The 20,139-nt window shown below is 51.5% G+C and overlaps 2 protein-coding genes across 4 annotated transcripts in view; one reads left to right on the plus strand and one right to left on the minus strand.

Moving 5' to 3' along the window:
• Positions 1–18,187, plus strand: part of STX6 (syntaxin 6) — a 99,373-nt gene extending 81,186 nt beyond the window's left edge. For all 3 annotated transcript variants that reach the window (XM_021929941.2, XM_003893441.3, XM_031658027.1), the window contains 3 exons: positions 1,945–2,135; positions 12,615–12,711; positions 16,975–18,187. The gene's annotated coding sequence lies outside the window, so the exon portion shown is untranslated. The remainder of the gene's footprint in view (positions 1–1,944; positions 2,136–12,614; positions 12,712–16,974) is intronic.
• KIAA1614 (KIAA1614 ortholog) overlaps positions 16,287–20,139 on the minus strand; it is a 38,789-nt gene continuing 34,936 nt past the window's right edge. Inside the window, exon 10 of the mRNA XM_003893439.5 lies at positions 16,287–17,556. Within this exon, the coding sequence (XP_003893488.3) occupies positions 17,363–17,556 (194 nt within the window). The 3' untranslated portion in view covers positions 16,287–17,362. The remainder of the gene's footprint in view (positions 17,557–20,139) is intronic.

Consider the following 20,139-nt stretch of genomic DNA (forward strand, 5'->3'; position numbering starts at 1 on the left):
GATTTCACTCAAGTTTATTGCTTTTTTGGCCTACCATCTGTTAGCCTCACTTTTTCTAACTGCAGGAACCCCTTCTGCCAAACACAGCGTATTTTGGAAAATGACCCTACCCCATTCCAACGTGTGCTTGTGTTGAGCGGCACCAATCTTAATCCTCCTGCCCAGCCCTAGCCTAAAACAGTGTGTGTGCTGGTTGGGCTCTCCCTGTGAGTCCCCAGTTAATCTCATCTCTGCCCTTCCGTGCCCCAGGAGGCTGTATGCATCAGACTGCACTTCCAGAGCCCCCGGCCTCTGGTTGGGTTCGGCCATTGCAATGAGCATCCTCAAAAAAGACCAGAGAGCTGGAGGAGAGAGTTTGGGGCTTCATTCCCCAACCCACCTCACTACAGTCCCACCGGGGGCCACGGTCACAGCTCTCACAAGGAGCATCCTCTGCCTGGGGAGCAGCTCTTGCTGAACTATGATAACAGTATTCTCTTTTACCCTTCACTTCTGGTGGAGGTAATGCTTCCCTCTGTGACACATCTCTGGACACTTCACCATCCCATACTGGTTTCCTCAGTCCTGATTATCCCCCTACAGATGCTGTCTTTGTTGAATTCATTTAAACCATATTGAGTGTACCATTTAGTTCTTGCCAGGGCTGTTAGCTATGGCTTGTCTTAGAGGTTTATCCTGATGGTCTTGGTGATTAGGCCCAGAGGTGCCACATGATCTAACGCACGTCAGAGTCCTCCTGTGACTTCCTTTTCCTTTTAGTAACCAGAGCCAGGAGAGAGACGCCCATTCTTATAGAGTGGTGATGTGTGGAGGATACGAGCTTTGTGCTGGCAGCCACGTCCCTACCTCATGGATAAAATCATTCACATCTTGGTTTTGATCTCTCAGGTCCCCACACTGCCCTGATTCCCACCTTTAAAATAGCATCCCACTTTGTGCTTGAGCCGGTTTACATAGGTTTCTGTTACCTGCAACCATTAAGAGATAGTTTTTCAGCTAGGGAATGGGAGAGTCAAAGCTCAGACTCTAGTCATCTGCCTCCAAAGACTGTACTTTTAGCAGATGCTCCATATTCATAACTGTGGCCAGATACCTCCCCTGCTATTGGCCACAACTGAGAAAACCCCTCCTACTCCTGTGAGGAAAGGCACCTGTGTCTAGGTATTTCCTGTAGCATGATGCAGGGGTAATTCATTTTGAATAATAAGATCATACACGAAAAGTTCTGTATTAACTAAAAGTTGACCAATTGAATCATATCTTTAAGGTATAAGAAGAGCTCTTTGCTGGAAGGAATCTTGTCATTAAGCCGTTAGTAAAGCAGAGACCCTCTGTTTGTCCTGGTAAATCCAGATTTTCAGTCCTACTGGTGGTGTGTGAGCTCTTTGTTAACTAAACAATTTGTAAGAATTGCTCCACCTCCCAAAGAATTTCCCAGCTTATCATTGATGGAAGAATTTGCCTCAATGGATCCCCAAAAACAAGGTGCCCTTGGAGGTACTCTGTCAAGAAAAGGGGAACTGTCAAATCTTGTCAAGATGCTACCCAAAAGTAACCAGAGAAAGTTCGTGGGGGGCTCTAGCCATGAGATCACAACAGGCCAACTAAAGAGATGGCTTCAGGATAGGGTGGATGTAACCTAGATCAGAGGAGTTATGTACAGAAACAGTTGTTCAGGCAATGCAGGAACAAGGCCTCCTCTCTTTACCTGTTCTTTATAGGGTGTCTTCCCCATAGGCTCTCCCTGTGAGCCCCCATCTCATCTCATCTCTGCCCTTCCATGCCCCAGGAGGCTATACGCATCAGACTGCACTTCCAGAGCCCCCGGCCTCTGGTTGGTTTTGGCCACTGCAATGAGCATCCTCAAAAAAGACCAGAGAGCTGGAGGAGAGAGAGGCTGGGGCTGTGGAATCTCTTTAGCCAGGCAATACATTCTTTTTCCAGCTAATTCTTTTGATATTGCAACTCATGCTGATTGGCCTCCCATGCCCGCTTGACGGTGTGAGCCACATTATCTACAGCCAGCCAGGAGAGGCTGTCTTTATTGAAGATCAGGAAATCTGCCCGTCATATACATACTGCAGAAATCCTGTGGTGCTTCCGTCCTCCAGCAGCTCACAGCCAATCATTCTCTGGTAAGTGTGAGACCTTGGAACACACATGCAAGCCCAGGGGGGTCCACACAGGGACAGAGGTGGACTCTCAAGTGCTGGGAGTGGGGGCATGGCTGGAAGCATCCTCTGGTCTACATTACCTCACCCCCCAGGCCTGCTGTGGCATTGCTGAGTCCCCAGGAGGTCCCTCTTATGGAAGCCCACCTGACAGCAAGGTTGTTTTTTAAATTTTTTGTTGTTGTTGTTCAAATAGCTTTAGGGATACAAGTAGGTTTTGGTTGCATGGATGAATCGTGTAGTGGTGAAGTCTGGGCTTTTAGTGTATCTGTCGCCTGAATCATGTATGTTGTACTCGGTAGGTGATTATTTTCACCCCTCGCCCACCTTCCACCCTTACCCTTCCTGAGTCGCCAGTGTCCATTATACCACTCTGACAACAGGTATTTGTGAAGTACCTACTGCATGCCAAAGGAGTGTGATGTGTGATAATTCCTGCCTTGGGAAGTTATCCTGTAATAGGAATGATTGATTGATAAACTGTGGCTATTTGAGTGCAGTGGAGGAGGGAGAGAGAGGCAGGAGCCAGAAATATCACTGGGAAAGTTAATGTCATTATGCATAAGCAAGCAAGTCACTAGGCCTGGCTACCAGGAAGTGAGACACAGAATGGGCAAATTTAGAATGGGAAAGGAGATGGGGATATTGGGAAGGGGGATGCGGCAGAGGATAAAGGGCTCCTGGGGGAGAGAGGAACAGTCCAGAAGATGCACAGGCAAATGGGAAGCTCTGAACTCCACCAACCGGATTTCCCAGGTTTTGCCAAAAGCCACAGCAGGTGCAGGTCAGCATTGGTCATTGGAGGTCAGCCCAGGGCCCTCTGCGGGGTGGGGGAAGCGCCCATCTCTGCCGCATGCACACCTGAGTGATTGTAGTGCCTCTGCAGGCGCTTCAGTTCCACCTTGAACGTCTGCTGCCAGCCCCTCAGCAGCTGAGTGTACCTCTCCCAGTGATCAGGCGCGAGGTTCTCTGCCATCCATGGGGCCCGCGGCTCCTTCTGCCGAGTGACACTGTCATATGTGGTAATAGGCTGTGAGTCCACATACCCAACTGAAATAAATTCAGGGACCCCATGGCCAGGATCTGAAACGCCCAGAAAATATCTCAGAGAGTGCGTCCCTGGGAAGGAAGCAAAGAAGGAAGACATGTAGGGTCCCAGACTATCCAGATCCTTCAACTGCATTCATTTAGCCCCACACGAGTGCTCCCTACTCAGCTATATCCAGGCCTCCAGGCCCCAGCTGCCGTTTCCGCTTACAGAACCACAGAACCCAGGAACCAGGGCCTGGACAAGAACAGAGCTCCAGCCCAGTGACTTGGAGCCTTTCTTGTTCAGGTTTGCAAATGCAGGATGGAATTTTATAGGTAATCTCAACTCATAAGCAAAGTACAGAGCAAGCTTGTCCAACCCATGGCCCAGGATGGCTTCGAATGTGGCCAACACAGAATTTGTAAATGTTCTTAAAACATGAGGTTTTTTTGTGATTTTTTTTTTTTTTAGCTTATCAGCTATTGTTAGTGTATTTTATGTGTGGCCCATGACAATTCTTCCAATGTGGCCCAGGAAAACCAAAAGATTGGACACCCCTGGTATAGAATGCTGCTCTGGTTATAGGGAGAATGGGGAAGACACGGGGGGAGCTGTCCCTGCGGGAGCCCTCAAAAACTCTGAGGTCTTGAAAACCCTGATAATCCAGCCCTCTTGTTTTACCAGAGAAGTCTGTGGGTGGATAAATGAGGATCCCTACTCCACTTCTGTGTGCCCGTGTGAGCGCACACACACAAACACGTGCGCGTATACAGCAGCTCGGTCAGAACGAGATTCCTGTTAGGACTCAGGCCTAAGTGACTATCGGGCAGGTCGTGTCTATAGTGTGGAGATGTTGGACAAAGGGATGATTCATGTTCTGAATGGAACCATGTGAGATTTCTTCACGCTACCCAGAATAGTGTGCAATTTAAAACTTATGAATTGTGTATTTCTGGAATTTTCCATTTAAATTTTTGGAATGCGGTTGACCACTGGTAGCTGAAACCATGGAAAGTGACGGCGAGGATAAGGGGCTACTACTGTTCGTACATTGTGGAATGGTTAGATCTAGCTTCCTAACAACTGTATTACCTCATATCGTTCGCATAGAGATGATTTTTTTTTTTTTTTTTTTTTTGAGATGGAGTCTCTTTCTGTCACCCAGACTGGAGTGCAGTGGTGTGATCTCAACTCACTGCAACCTCTACCTCTTGGGTTCAAGCAATTCTGATGCCTCAACCTTCCAAGTAGCTGGGATTACAGGCGTGCCCCCCAACACCTGGCTAATTTTTGTATTTTTAGTAAAGATGGGGTTTCACCATGTTGGCCAGGATGGTCTTGAACTCCTGGCCTCAAGTGGTCCACCCGTCTTGGCCCCACAAAGTGCTGGGATTACAGGCATGAACCACCGTGCCTGTCCGAGATGGTCTTCCTTTAATGTCCAGCTCCCTGCACCCAACTCCCAGCCTTAAAAAAAAAAAAAAAAAAAAAAAAGCTCACATTGGTCTGCTGTATATAAACAGGATGCCATTCTCACCTGTTTATTTGCCAATTAATTAATGCTCACTGGGAAACTGTGCTCTCTGGTGTTGAATCCAGAACACCAAGAGAGTGTCAAGTAGAGTAGAATGATCCCTCAGCCCTGAGCAGCATTGCTATGAATCTCATGATGGAAGCCCATGCTCAGTAACACAGGGTGGAGGTCAAACTCCAAAACAGCTGCCTTCTGTAGTTATCATCTTTAAGGACAGACTCAGAGGCTCAGCCCCTTATTAGCCATGAAAACAATTACAGCTCACCACAACATACATGGTAGCCATTTGGTGCAATGCATTTTGGATTTGGCCATTAGGAACTGCATTTTCTCTGGGACGACCCTAAGGCACTTACCAGGGGGCAGACTGATGCTAACTTGTCATATGTCCTCCTCACCGCTGGTGACTTGCCTTTTGCAAATACCGAAGCTCTGAAAGGTATAGTGGCACCTTGGTCAGGTTGCTGCAATCTAGATAAATTTTGGAGTTCTTTATTATATTAAAGCCTCTTTATTAATACAGATTGAGGGGAAGAGGAAGAAAGAAGCAGCTTGGTTTTTCTCTGCCATAAATGAACATGTTGGTGCTGTTTTCCTTCAGACATGCCCTTTGTGCAGAGCTGCCCTTCCCCAGGGCTGTGTGGGCGTTAACTGTGCTTAGACAGCGATTGTTCCAGCTGCCTGCCCTACTGCTTGGGTTTCACATGAACATTTCATGCAATGCACCTGGTTTGCCAACCGCGGCCAGACCTTTGTGCAAAATTGTATTTTACCACTTTTTAAAAGGTTATGAGCTGTCAAACCTGGAGGCCACTTGGTTATTCAGGGGGTGTTTGGAATAAGACCACCCGGCTTCGTTCTTTGCTGACCAAGGCCCTGTTCCCTGGTGTTCGTGGCAGCCCAGCGCTCCGCTCCAGCCAAGCTTTCCATCAGCCCTGGGGTGGGACCAAGTTCAGGGTTTTTTCCTGCTCTGCAGAAAGCAGATTTTAGCTGAGATCATCCTACTGAAGGACAACTGTGACCCTGCAGTTAAAGTCTGTTCTGGGAAAAGCAGATGTCTTCATCTTCAGGAAAGTAGAGTATCTGTGCCCTGTCATCTGTGTGGGGCAAGGAGAGGACAGCCAGGTGTCCCGCCAATATGTTTTTGGAATTGCTTTTAGATTCCATGTGATTACTTCGTAACTGACACAGGCTGGGCTCCAGCTCTCAACAAACAGACTTCAGAGAATGCTGGGGGTGAGGGGTGACCTAGAAGCCATCTAGGAAAGGGCCAGAGAAAGCAAGCTGAAACCGATTATGGGTTCTGTTTCTCTAGCTGGAACTATCCTTTCACCGGCTCATTCGTAATCAGAAATTAGTCTAATTCAAAGACAGAATGTGTAATATGTGACAAAAGTCAGCAGGAATAAACTATTATGTTTTTTCCAAGGATAAATAACCTTATGGTGTTTTCATGTTAAATAACTAGAAGATACAAACCAAAGAAGTAGGATCAAGAATTAGAATTACAAATCCCTGGGTGGTTTCCAGATGGTGCCTGACTCCTCGACATAAAGAGAGGAGGGCTAGAGCCCTAGTGCCATGGTTTACAACCGTGAGACACAGGTAAATTTTTGTTTCCTGTGTATGGCGGGTCTCCAGGTGTGGTGTGGGACCAGCAGTTGCATCTCTGCATGGAGGACTTGCTGGAAATGCAAGGCGAGGCCCGCAGTGTGTTTCACCATGCCCTCCTGGGGGTTCTGTTGCATGCTCTAGTTTGAGAACCACTGCTACATGGACTTTAGGTTACAGTAAAACAATAACCCCTGCAAAATGAAACATTATCCATGGCTTTGATTTTCATCATAATGTGAAATAAAATCGGATGACACTATAAACTTAAAACCCTAATCCCCTCAAAGTACTGTGTAAAACAAAAAACTAGCCATCCTTAAAAGTAATATTTTTACACCATGAAGTCTCAGTTACTCTTGAGATCATATTACAACTATATGGAGAATATTGTTCAGCATTAAAGAAGTGGAGATGCCACGAGCCTTGGCCTGGGTGTTTTTTGTTTGTTAGGTTGTTTCTTAGTTTTGTTTTTAGTTCTTTTCACACCTAAGCACAGCTCTGTTCTTCTCCTCCCACCCCCTCTAATAAAAGACATGTGCATCTGCCTGGGGTAGGAAAAGTTTGTGACTGCTGGAATATCTGAATTATCAATTATGCTTTCTCTGGCTGAGCAAGTTATATGAATTCTTAAACCCCTAAGTAGCCTGATATGGTTTGGCTGTGTCCACATTCAAATCTCAACTTGAATTGTATCTCCTAGAATTCCCACATGTTGTGGGAGAGACCCAGGGGGAGGTAATTGAATCATGGGGGCTGGTCTTTCCCGTGCTATTCTCGTGATAGTGAATAAATCTCATGAGATCTGATGGGTTTTATCAGATTTCTGCTTGTGCTTCCTCCTCATTTCTCTCTTGCTGCTGCCACGTAAGAAGTGCCTTTCACCCTCCGCCATGATCCTCCCCAGCCAGGTGGAACTGTAAGTCCAATTAAACTTCCTTTTCTTCCCAGTCTCGGGTATGTCTTTTTCAGCAGTGTAAAAATGGACTAATACAGTAAATTGGTACCAGTAGAGTGGGGCATTGCTGAAAAGATACCCGAAAATGTGGAAGTGACTTTGGAACGGGGTAACAGACAGAGGTTGGAACAGTTTAGAGGGCTCAGAAGAAAACAGGAAAATGTGGGAAAGTTTGGAACTTCCTAGAGACTTGTGGAATGGCTTTGACAAAAAGCCTGATAGCGATATGAACAATAAGGTCCAGGCTGAGGTGGTCTCAGATGGAGATGAAGAACTTGTTGGGAACTGGTGCAAAGGTGACTCTTTTTATGTTCTAGCAAAGAGATTGGCTGCATTTTGCCCTTGCCCTAGAGATTTGTGGAGCTTTGAACTTGAGAGAGATGATTTCAGGTATCTGGCAGAAGAAATTTCTAAGCAGCAAAGCATTCACATTGTGACTTAGGTGCTGTTAAAAGCATTCTGTTTAAAAAGGGAAACAGAGCATAAAAGTTCAGAAAATTTGCAGCTTGATAATACAGTAGAAAAGAAAACTCCATTTTCTGGGGAGAAATTCAAGCCAGCTGCAGAAATTTGCCTAAGTAGCAAAGAGCCTAATGTTAACCTCTAAGACCATGGGGAAAGTGTCTCCAGGCCATGTTAGAGACCTTCACAGCAGCCCCTCCCATCACAGGCCTGGAGGCCCAGGAGGAAAAAGTGATTTCATGGGCCAGGCCCAGGGTCCCCGTGCTGTGTCCAGCCTAGGGACTTGGTACCCTGTGTCCCAGCCACTCCAGCCATGACTGAAAGGGACCAATGTACAGCTTGGGCTGTGGCTTCAGAGGGTGGAAGCCCCAAGCCTGGGCAGCATCCATGTGGTGTTGAGCGTGCAGGTGCACAGAAGTCAAGAATTGAGGTTTAGGAACCTCCACCTAAATTTCAGAAGATGTATGGAAATGCCTGGATGCCCAGGCAGAAGATTGCTGCAGGGGCGGGGCCCTCATGGAGAACCTCTGCTAGAGTAGTGCAGACGGGAAATGTGGGGTTGGATCCCCCACATAGAGCCCCTACTGGGGCACTGCCTAGTGGAGTTGTGAGAAGAGGGCCACCGTCCTCCAGATCCCAGAATGGTAGATCCATTTACAGTTTGCACTGTGCACCTGGAAAAGCCAGACACTCAATGCCAGCCCGTGAAAGCAGCCAGGAGGGCGGGTATACCCTGCAAAGCCACAGGGGCAGAGCTGCCCAAGACTACGGGAACCCACCTCTTGCTGTCAGCATGAGTTGGATGTGAGATACGGAGTCAAAGAAGACTATTTTAGAGCTTTAAAATGTGACTGCCCTGCTGGATTTCAGACTTGCATGGGGCCTTGTAGCCCCTTTGTTTTGGCCAATTTCTGCCATTTGGAACAGCTGAATTTACCCAATGCCTGTACCCCCATTGTATCTAGGAAGTAACTAGCTTGCTTTTGATTTTACAGGCTCATTGATGGAAGGGACTTTTCTTGTCTCAGATGAGACTTTGGACTGTGGACTTTTGGATTAATGCTGAAATGAGTTAAGACTTTGGGGGGACTGTTGGGAAGGCATGATTGGTTTTGAAATGTGAGGACATGAGATTTGGAAGGCACAGGGGTGGAATGATATGGTTTGGCTGTGTCCCCATTCAACTCTTAACTTGAATTGTATCTCCCAGAATTCCCACGTGTTTTGAGAGGGACCCAGGGGGAGGTAAATGAATCATGGAGGCCAGTCTTTCCAGTGCTATTCTCATGATAGTGAAAAAGTCTCACAAGATCTGATGGGTTTATCAGGGGCTTCCACTGTTGTTTCCTCCTCATTTCTCTCTTGCTGCTGCCATGTAAGAAGTGCCTTTCGCACTTTGCCATGATCCTCCCCATCCATGTGGAGCTGTAAGTCAAATTAAAGCTCCTTTTCTTCCCAGTCTCAGGTATATCTTTTTCAGCAGCATAAAAATGGACTAATACATAACCATACTGTGTATGCAAAATATTACACAGCACAGAGTTTCAATGAGACAGTGAACTTGGGAGAACAGACCAGAACAGAAAGGAATGAGTCCTTCATTCCCCCCCTCACTGAAGTGCTGGCAAACAACAATATTGCCCAAGCAAATTGGTAGTTGAAAGAGCCTGCCCTAAATTCTGTGGGGATGAGGTGATGAGGTGATGAGGCTACATAAGGTCCTTAAGGGCAGAGAGATCTTGATCATTCCATTTGCCATCATCATCCTCACTGATACTAATTTCTATGTGCCAGGCACTGTTCTAAGTACTGTGTACTAACACACAGAATTCTAAAAATGAGAAGTTTCCTCATCTGTTAAATCTGCAGGTAAGGAAATTGGGACACAGAAAAGTCATTTTCCAAAGGTCACACAGGTGGTGAGAGGCAGAGCTGCCTACTGTGACCCCAGTGCCTAGCACAGAAGGTGCCATATCAGAGCTTGCTAAGTCCTTAGCTTGATTTCTCCCAGACATAGTAGCTAGGGAGAAAAGGTGATGGCAAATAAACATACTGACCAGCCTCGCCAGAGAAACGAGTGCTTAGAGAGTTAAGGTTATACGTATCCTCTAATAAAAGCAGATCATCTCCCCGACCCGAGGGAGAAACATGGACTGTCGCTTTGGCAGAGGGAGATAGTTTGCATCTGCAAGCCTGAGGGGTCCAGTTCCACAGGTGGACAGTGACACGATTCTACTCATGGCTTTGCTGTGCAGCAAAACAGTGATTTGCCATCATTCCAAAGGTCCCAAAATGTTAAAAGGCAAGACCTGAGGCAAAAATGAAACTCACAGGAAGGGAGGGCCTGTCATACCACCGTAATAGGTCACTGTCCTAGAGGACACATTTCAAATCAGTAAATGATCCTTGGTGCCTCCAGGTGTCAGCTGTATGCCCACCTGCCCAGGTGCTGCTACATGGAGCATTAGCAGTGACTGTTTGTGCAGGGGCAGGCTGAGCCTGAGCAAGCATCACCACAGATGCACCTCAGAGAGGGGGCAGTGGGCTCCAGAAGCCAGTGTGGGCATGTGCTTCCGATTCCAGCCTCTTTGGATGGTGTTTTCTCCCCACCTCCCTTCCCAGCCCACTTGCTCACATACCATCAGATGCTTTCTCCGGGCACAGTAAGATTGGCTGGCCTTCGAAGAGGTCAATAACTCTAAACTTCCTAAAAGTTTTATCTAAACAGTCACCAATAGTTCTGGCCAATATTTGATGCAAATCTGATATGTGGGGTAGGTCTTTGACCAAGGCTGTAGGGATGTGGTGAGGAGCAAAACATTTTCATTCAGTTCTCAACCCGACAAGAGAAATACTGTTGAGACCAACTTTACACCTGAAAACTGGGGCATGGAGCAATAAAGAAATTTGTGTAAGGCTACAACTAGTAAATGGTAGAGACAGAATCGGAGTCCAGGTTGGCCTGGACCATACGAGGCCTCCATGAAGAGAAAAGACACTGGCCTGACTTCAGTGGTGGCAAGCAGATGTCTCACTAAGCCATCCCTCTAACCTGAGAAGTGGTAGCATAAGGCTGAGGAGGGGGGAGAGGGGACACAGCAGCTGTGCCAGTTCGTGGTGGATTAAAGCACTGAACCAGAAGTACCTGGGATAAAGCACGGATACCAGTTGCCTTGGACTTGACCACATTTCAAGTCCGCTGTAGGGTTCAAGAGATCTACTGGCTCAGGGTTTCACACAGGTCTGCCTTGCTGATAAATGTTTTGGAGCTTTTGTGTATTTGGCTGGAAATAAGCAAAAAATAAATGAGCCAAACCCCTTATTGTATAAACCCAGAAAATCCTGGAGACTTAGTCTGGGGGGCTCAGGATGAGAAAGCAAATTGTGGCCTCTGAATGCCGCTCCCGTGGATGCCAGCACCTCTTGTTCCTGAGTTAACACCAGAGCTGGATGGAGGCTGGTGAGCTTGGGGTCTTGGGGGGCCATGAGGTCCTAGAGTGGGCTCTCCTGGGAGCCTTTCTGCTCCTCAGTTAGAGTGGGGTCTCCTGCCTTGGGGCTTCCATTGTAGCCCTGCACGCTGGCCTTTTTTCGTAACTGAAGCTGTATCCATCCTGGGGATGTGGGTATCCTAAGGGCAGGGCGGGCCTCTCCCCAGTGCCTGGCACTGGGCCAGAACCCTAAGGGCAGCTCCACGCTGTGAGTAGGGGCCTGAGCCCAGACTGCAAAAGGACAAGACAAAGGCAGGCCCGGCAGGCAGCCTGGCAGCCACAGGAGAGCTCCGGATACCCTCCAGCACTGGCAGGGCAGCTGTTAAGCCCTGGCTCCATGGGCACATATCAGCGCCAGTCCCCGCGGCCCCCTTCCTTGGGGTCCAGCACTCCGACCTGGCCAACCCACAGCCAGAGAGCGCTGGGCAGAGCTTCTTGCCAAGGAAGGCTCTTGCCATTTCTAAGCAGGTGCTCTGGCTCTGTAGGAAAGAGGGAAACTTCTCTGTGGATATGTGGGGGAGGGAGGGAGAAAGGGAAGGCCTGTTCATGCAGGTGGCAGCAGGGCGTTTTGAGTCGCTCCAGAACTAGCCTGGGGACTTGGGGACTTGGGGTGGGAAATGGGTTGGGCAGATGGAGTAGGGAAGTCCACTTGTTGCCAGGTAAGTTTGGTGGAGGATAAACAAGCAATTCTGCCTAAAGAGTCACAGTAAAGAGCCCTTGGTACAAGATCCTATGGGATCTAAGGGGAGGAGCCGAAGTCAGCATGCAGTATTGGGAATGCTTCCAGAGACAGACACCTCTAATATTTTTGAAGGCTGCCACGGGGTCTGTGGGTGAACAGGGAAAGGGCATTCCAACCAAGACATATGCATAAGCATGAGAGAGTAGGTGGGTGCATGGATGGGTGAAGTTGGGGCTGGTGAGATCCAGGAGCCAACAAACAAAGCTCCTGCCAGTAATACCCACACGAGAATCCTGTGGAGGACTAAGAAGTCCACAGTTGTGTCACTGCCTTCCTCTCCTGGGTCATAGGCCTCTTCTTGGCACCTCCAGAAAAGGTGAAAACAAAAGGCTGCCCAGGACACCTATCTAGGGTGGAGGCCTCTTCCCCACTACCCCAGGGGCCAGGCCATGGCCCTGAGGTTTCTTCTGTCTCCCTGCAGAACAGAACCATAACCCACCTTAAATTACAACTCGGTGAATACCCACAGAAGCAGCATTTCTCAAAACCTAAGCTACCCTCGGCTTGTATAAAGCACTCTAATTTTTATTTTCTATCCTGTCCTTTTTTTTTTTTTTTCAATGCTTGTCTCAACCCACAAAATTGCTTTTATAACCCACGAGTGAATTGTACCTGCAGTTTGGAAACACTGCCCTGGAAAGGCATCTGCCTGCCCTTCTCCAGCCCCACTTCCCGGAAGGAACACCGAAATGAGGGCGCCTGCGTCCTGGTGAAGGTCAGTGGTGGGCAGGCCAAGCTGGGCCGCGGGAGCTGCTGGAGGGCACCACTCCGCCCCGTAGGCTGTGCCTGCAGGCCGGGGAGCGGGTACTCCGGTGCTTGAGGACCTCCAAGCGAGGTGAACTGCAGAGGGACCCAGGAGGGTGGAAGGATGCTGGCTGGAAGTCGCAGAGGGCCAGGTTCAAATCCTGCCTCTGCTATTTATTGGCTCCCAGACCTTGGATCTGTGAATTAACCTTTGAGCCTCCGACTCCTCCTGCCTAAGCCTGGTATAATAGTCTCTCCCTCGCAGTGTTGCTGTGTGGATTCAGGGTTATTTAATGACCCCAGCAGAGCTCTGGAACATTTGTGGAGCTGGCAGGGCAAGGTGAGGGACAGCCCAACGAAGGCAGGTCCCTGAAGTCCTGGTTAACACGGGTTTCCAAAATTCGAGCCAGCCTGTGGTTTCTCCAGCTCACCTGAAAGCTGGGGACACTGCATGCACCAGGTAGTCATTCCTGCACACCCCGCGCCCACCCCACGAACTTGAGGGTCCATAGTTCGCCCCACTTCCTCCCCATCCCTCCAGCCAGCTCCAGCTCATCCTCCCAGTCTGGCTCAGCGCGAAGACTCCACAGCACCTTTCAGCAAGGCCCGGGACCTTGCGATGCACCAGTCGGCTCCTGTCCTCCTCCCCAGTCGTGCGTTCCTCAGGGGCAGGGTGAGCCCAGCTGTTTGTGTGTGTGTGTGTGTGCAGGGTGAGCCCAGCTGTGTGTGTGTGTGTGTGTGTGTGCAGGGTGAGCCCAGCTGTGTGTGTGTGTGTGTGTGTGTGTGTGCGCGCGCGCGCGCGCTGGGGGCGGGGGCGTGCAAAACGCCCGTGAGCCCGCCTTCCGTCCACCCTCAGGCTGCAGGCCCCCGCGGCTCTTAACAGCCCGTGCCCTGCTGGACACACCCCGCCCCGCGGAAACGGCCTTGGCATGAAGGCCCTGGCGACCCCCAGGCAGGGCAACGGGCCCGCGCCCCTCTCACCCCCGCCCGCGCGAGACCCCGCGGGAGGACGCAGACAAAGGCTGTTGGCCGCGCTGCCTGGCCCCACGCCTCGGGTCTGCCGCGGGAACACACTCCGCGGGCGGCCGCGTGGCCGGGAAGGCGCGGCTGGCGGGGAGCCTGCGGGTGCAGAACAAGCGGCCGCTCGCTGCCTGCCAGGGCCCGTAGGGACCGCCCGCCCCGCCAGGGAGACTTGGGGGCGGCACCGGCGTCGCTGTGAGGTGGTCTCTGGTGGCCTGAGGGCGGGGCGGGTGTGGGGCGGCTGCCGAGGGCACAGTCGCCTCCTGGTGTCAGGGCCCGCGACAGACCCCGGTCCTCCCTCCCGGGACACCGGGTGCCAGCTGCGGAGACCTCTCGCCTCTGCTGCACCCCGCAGCTACAGAGGAGGCTCCCGAGAAAGAGGAGAAAACCAGCGGCCACCCGGGACGCCCGTTCTGCGGGTGGCTTCGGAAAGTGCCCCCAAGCCCCAAGGAGATTGCGGTGTCTGAGGCAAAGGTGGTGCCACTTTCTGCTCCGTGTAGTCCCAGTGTCAGGGGCCTTCTGTGAACCACGGTAGGAACCTAAGTTAGACACTGGGAAAACCCACACCTTTGCACGTGGCTGTTTTGGTTTCTGTGCCTGAGTCACTTGGCCCTTGCTGTAGCTTCCTACTCCTTTTACAAAGCCCTGCTTGTGCTCACCTGTCCGGTTGGCGCCCTTGCCAACCACCTGGCCAACCACGAATCATGGCCTCAGGCTGTCCACAGGCTACACCGGCTGCAGCCCCTCTTGCAGCACACCCTGCCTTGGCTCTGTAATATGTGTGTGCCTCCCGCTAGGCTGGGGCCCCTTGAGGCTGCTGGTCTCTCATGTCCCGGGGCTCTTGCCTGGCCTAGGCCTGGCTCCTGGTTAATAAGCTCTCAGTAAGAAGGTTCTGATGGCCCAGGCACTAGGGCTCAGGCCAGCACTTTGGGAGGCCGAGGCGGGCGGATCACATGTCAGGAGTTCGAGACTAGCCTGGCCAACATAGTTAAACCCTGTCTCTACTAAAAATACAAAAACTAGCCAGACATAGTGGCGGGTGCCTGTAGTCTCAGCTACTCGGGAGGCTGGGGAAGGAGAATCATTTGAACCCAGGAATCGGAGGTTGCAGTGAGCTGAGATTATGCCATTGCACTCCAGCCTGGGCAACAGAGTGAGACACTAGGTTCTGATGCTCCAGTGTGTGAGTGAGGCAGGGCTGCCCCAGGCCTTCAAGGTCAGCAGCTCTCCAGGCAGGCAGATGCAGGCAATTGGGGAAGGTCAAACAGGAGGCTGGAGAAACCAAAGCCCCCTCCCATCCACACAAGGCAGGGCCTGCACATCAGGCTGTCCCAGGGAAGAGCTGGGATGCCAGCGCCTTTCCTCCTTGGAATTAGGTCACCGTCCAGAGGCCTGGGAGCCTCCAGTGTCCTGTGTACCTCGTGCCCCTCCCCTAGCAGCAATCCTTTTCTGGCATGGGGAGGCAGCTGCAGTGGGAAAAGTGGGCCCCGAGTCAGAGGGGCAGGATTGCATGCCCTGTCAGTGCTGCTGAACTTGGTTCCCCGTCTATGCAAGATGAAGACAATGAGCAGGACACACCTGGCAGGACTATTTAAGGACTAAGTATGTCACCAGCCTGGGAGGTGATATGCCTGAGCCTTTTCCTGTCCTCCCAGCCCCAGCCACCCGCTTCCACCTCCTCCCACCTAGGAAGGCGAGTTGTCCTTGCCACACAGAGAAAAATGGAGCTGTCTTTGGCCCCCAGGAGCTTTTCTCAACATGAAATTTCTCCAGTTTTGTGACCATAGGCCAAGAATTGCAGTATAGGAGGAGCCAGGGTTTCCCCACACTGGAGGTTTCTTGCCGTGGGGTCATTTCTACACTTTGAGGTGTGCCAGTGCCCTCTTCACAGCCAGAAGCCCCAAGCACTTGTTCCTTTGGCCCCTCTGCTCACCTGTCAGAGCCCCCTCATTCCTCCTTCACCCGCCTACCCCATGGGGCTCAGCCCCTCCCTCTCCCTGCATGGGCATCATGAAGACAGGGACCTGGCTCCTGCTGCAAAGGCCCTGGGCAGGGAACATACCCCAAACACTGCACAGGACTGCCTCCCCACCCCCACGACCTTCTCCCTGGGCCACAGGCCTGCTTCAGTGTCCTTGTCCAATGAAAGCTGCCCTGACACTCATTTAAACCCGATTCTGCTGAAGGTTGGGTTTCTTGTTTCCAGGATTTTTTTTTTTTTTAACCACAGCTGGCACCCTGGCCAGTTCTAAAGCAGCCCTGAACTTCCTATTACACTCCTCAGTTGTGCCCAGCTAGGGTCCCTTGGCTTCTTCTCTCCTGATCATAAACCTGGCCCAGGGCTTTTCTTCTGCCAAAGGACGGTCTGGAGGCTTCTGCATCTACCGTGGCTGTCACCCTAACCCGGGGCCTCCCCAGCCTTTCCTCTGGCATGCCCACCACCAGCACCCGTGCCTTCCCCCACTCTCCAGTCCTGCCCGTGGCTAGTGAAAGTGAGTGTTGAGCCCAGAATTTTGCAACTCAGAGTGAGAGAAGCTTCAGCTTTGCTTTTTAATAAGTTAAGACTGACACATGGCCATCCACTCCCAAAGAGTCCCAGCCCTCCAGGCAGCGCTGAGGCCCAGGCAGATGGCCCATCCCCACTCTCCACAGCCTCCCTGCTGCCCACCCACCCACATGCCCACTGACAGCACCGCCAGGACGTCTGGGCAGAAAGCATGCAGCTGTGTGACGGCCAAGCACCCGCTGCAGCCCTGTCTCCAAGCTGGACAGAACTAAGAGGGAGGCTGCCACAGGCCAGGCTGCAGCAGCTCTTGCCTCCTCCTGGGCAGAGGCAGCGGCTGGGGTGGCGTGGGGCTGGTCTGGCTGGTCCCACTGGCTGGATCCTGGCTACCACAGTAGCATGTCCTGAAATCAGTTTTGTTGTTTTCAACTTTATGTATAAAAAAAATTTCCTAGAAATTTTTAATATTCTGGCTACCAGATAACATCTCCCAGATGTTCCCAAACCCAGAAGGGGCATAAAACTCCTGTCAGACGACACATTCCAATTTTGGTTTGGCATATATGGTCAATGGCTGTAAGGCTGGTACTCCAGGACACTTTGCCCATTGCTGGAGAAAGGGCAAAGGCAGTGAATGGAGTAGGGAGGAACGTGGCTGAAAAAGGGAAGGGTCAAGGCCAATATGGACATGTGCTTTCTTTGGTTCCACAGTGTTGGAAGCTGGGGTAGCCTTTGACCAGGAGTGGGACCCGGAGGTGAGGCCAGCTCTCAGACATCAACCAAAGGACCCACTGCATCGCCCTCCTTCCCCTGCCAACAAAGGTACAAGTAGATGTTGACACCCCCTCAGACATGGAAGGAGACCCATTTTTTTCTTTTTCTAGTTCTGCATAAATGGCCTTAAACAAAATATGCAAACAGGCTCCTTGCCTCTCCCGAAGGCAGCCCACCACGGAAGCCCTGCCACAGCCCAAGAGGTTAGATGCTGCCAGGATCTGTTTCCGCCACAGAGCAGCTCTGTGCAGCACATTCCTGCCAACCACCCCAAGTGCTTCAGGGCTTCCGAGGCAGTGACAGTGAGGGCAGCGGCACTTCTGGGTCACCGTGGGACAGGTCTCTGCCTCAAGACACGGATTGACAAGCTCTCTGAGTGGGCCAGGAGCTCCTTAATGTGAGCCAAGCCCAGCCCTGCCACCTTGGCCCCATTCATCTCCAGGATCTCGTCGCCCACCCCCAGCAGCCCTGAGTACAGCTTGGCCGTGCTCACGTCAGCCATCTCCTGCACGTAGATCCCTGCAAAGGAAAACGGGAGAATTTCACAATGACACCCAAATCGAAGAAGTTCATCTCTGGAACGCTGACCATGTTGGTGAGGTGCTGTTTGTGTGGCACAGGGAGGAGGTGCTCATAGCGGGCACTTCTCTGCGCGCATGCACACACACACATACCCCTCACTATTCCACCTCACAGCCGCAACTGGCTTTAGACAGTGCATCTCCTCCACGGTCTAACTTCATTCCACTGTCTCTACTTTTAAAGTGGAAATGCTCCTAGTGCAAATAACGCGTTAAATTGTTGTTATTTATACCTGACTGTGAGTGAGCTAATCTTTTTCTGAGATGAGTTTTGCTTGTAGAATAGGAAGGAAAATAGTTTTTAAAAATTAGGAACCATACCTACTCGGTGCCTGGCACTATGATCCAGTTGCTGCCTCAGGTCACCCAGGCCCAGCATAAAGGCCGGGGTGATGGGAAGGTATCATCGGAAAAGCAAAAGTGGCTGAGCCGCATCCAAGCCTGGTTTGCTGCACTCTATTGCCAAAGAGTGACCCTGGCCTCAGTCTTACTCAGATATGGTTCCTCAATTGGGATGGGAAAACATCTGAGCAAAAAAACCCAGGAAAAATAAAAATTCTAGCCACGTATTTCAAAGCTCCGGTGGCTCCCTCTCCTCTTCTGCACATGTCCCCTCCTCCCCACCCCAAAGAGGCCCTGCCTGGGTCTAGAAGGTGCCAAGAGTCAGCCTGGAGGAACCAGCTTCTCTGTTTCTTTCCCAAGCTCCGGCTCTCAGGGAGCCCCCTGTCAGTGGGGCAGGCCCTGTGGGGCTTGGGCTGGCTGGGCTGGCTCCCTCTGGCATCTCTGGGAAGCGTCCAGCTGAGGAGGCCCCCATCCCCCCACCGGCCTCAGCTGTGGCTGGAAACCTTTCAAATTCCCCTCCAGCTGCTCCCACCTGGGAGGAAGTAAGTGAGGTGCTGGCTCTCCCAGGGCAGGCTGGAGCCCCTGATGCCCATGCTCCGTGTTGGATGGACACAGGGGCTGAGACACAGGCTGACTTTGCTGGAGGACTGCAGGGCACACCCCTGGCATGGGCATCAGCACTGGCAGAACCAGGCTGCTCAGTGCAGCCTTTGGCACCCTCACTGTTCCAAGCCCAGCTCGGCTCACTCTGCATTTCAAACATGAGGCCACTGCCCACGCGTTACTGTCTCTACTTCCTTTTCCTCCAATCGGGTTCCTAGCAGGGGCCCGAAGGGGCATCAGGTCTGCTCCTCAATCTCTGGCTTGAAACTAGTCACCACATCTTGGACTAGTGGGAAGTCCTCTCTCAGGTCCCCCCAGCCTCTGGCCCTGACAGAAGTCAGGCATTTTAAAGCCTGCCTCTGAAATGTGGCTTTGAAAGAGCACTGATCTTCACCGAGGCACCTGAAAGTCTGTGGCTCTGAATTTAGCAAATCCAATCTTTGCACACATTCCCCCCGCCCCGGTCGGAGGTATAGAATCCCTTTTGTTGCTTCTTGGCCAAGCCGAGCCTTTTCTGCAGGGCTGTCTTCCCTGACGGTACGTCTGCCATCCTGACTGTACAAGGCGTTTTCCCTCAACCCTGTCTTTTACCTCCTCTAGCTGGACTGCTTGCCCTCCCTGTCTACGGGTTGGTGGCACGGGGAGGGGGCAGGTAAGAAGGAGCCCCTGTGGCAAACCCAGAGAAGTGTCTGATGTGCTGTGGGAGTTGCAGGTGGGGACTAATGATAAACCCTGAAAGAATGCAGCCAGAGCTAGGCCAGACACTGACGTCACTCCTGCCATTTTGGGGAGACTCGTGTAGATTTCACAACTGAAATTCGTGACACAAATATGACAGCCTGCTGTCGTAGGCATTTATTGTCTGCTGGAAATGGCCTTTGTTGAGGATGTGTGATCTCTATGTTGTATCCAATTAGAAGCAGAAGGCAAAGCCTGCTGTTCTCGCAGACTCATAGAGAGTCAGATGTGAAAGCCAGCAAGTTAATACCAGCATCCTGCCGGTTCAGCGCAGGGCACAAGCCAGCCCTCTTCACAGCCCCTCGGAGCCTGGAAGAAGTGACCCTCTGCTGTTGGAGGATGGCCTGGGGAACGGAGGCCCCAGCACTCGCCAGGCTTCATGTGCGTGGGGACCCCTGTGTGCCATCTAGTGACCCATGATGGCAGCAGGACCAGGGAATGCTTGGGCAGAACAGGGAGCTGGCACCAACTCAGGCAAGGGTGCCGGGGACCCTGGGTCACTAGACACCCCTGCCCATCAGAGCTCCCAGACGGGTGACGGGGAGGGGCTCCCACTGTCTACAAGGGAGCCAAAAGGGACTCTGGGGGATGGTGGGGGGCAGAGTACAATGCCCTGTTGTGTGTGCACTCACATCGACAGGGGAATGCAGATCACACTGGTCCCTGTGTGGGGTTTTCTTCCCCAGACCTTCTCTTTCTGAAGGGGAGGGAAGAAAAATGCTAGGCCCTTTCCTGTGTGCCTTATCAAATGCTCCTTATGACTCTTCTAGGTAGGTTTTGTCATCCTCATTTCACAGATTAGGGAACTGAGGCTCAGCAGGGATGTCGCCCGCTCTAG

Source organism: Papio anubis, chromosome 1 (genome assembly GCF_008728515.1).
Source record: "Papio anubis isolate 15944 chromosome 1, Panubis1.0, whole genome shotgun sequence".
NCBI lineage: Eukaryota > Metazoa > Chordata > Mammalia > Primates > Cercopithecidae > Papio > Papio anubis.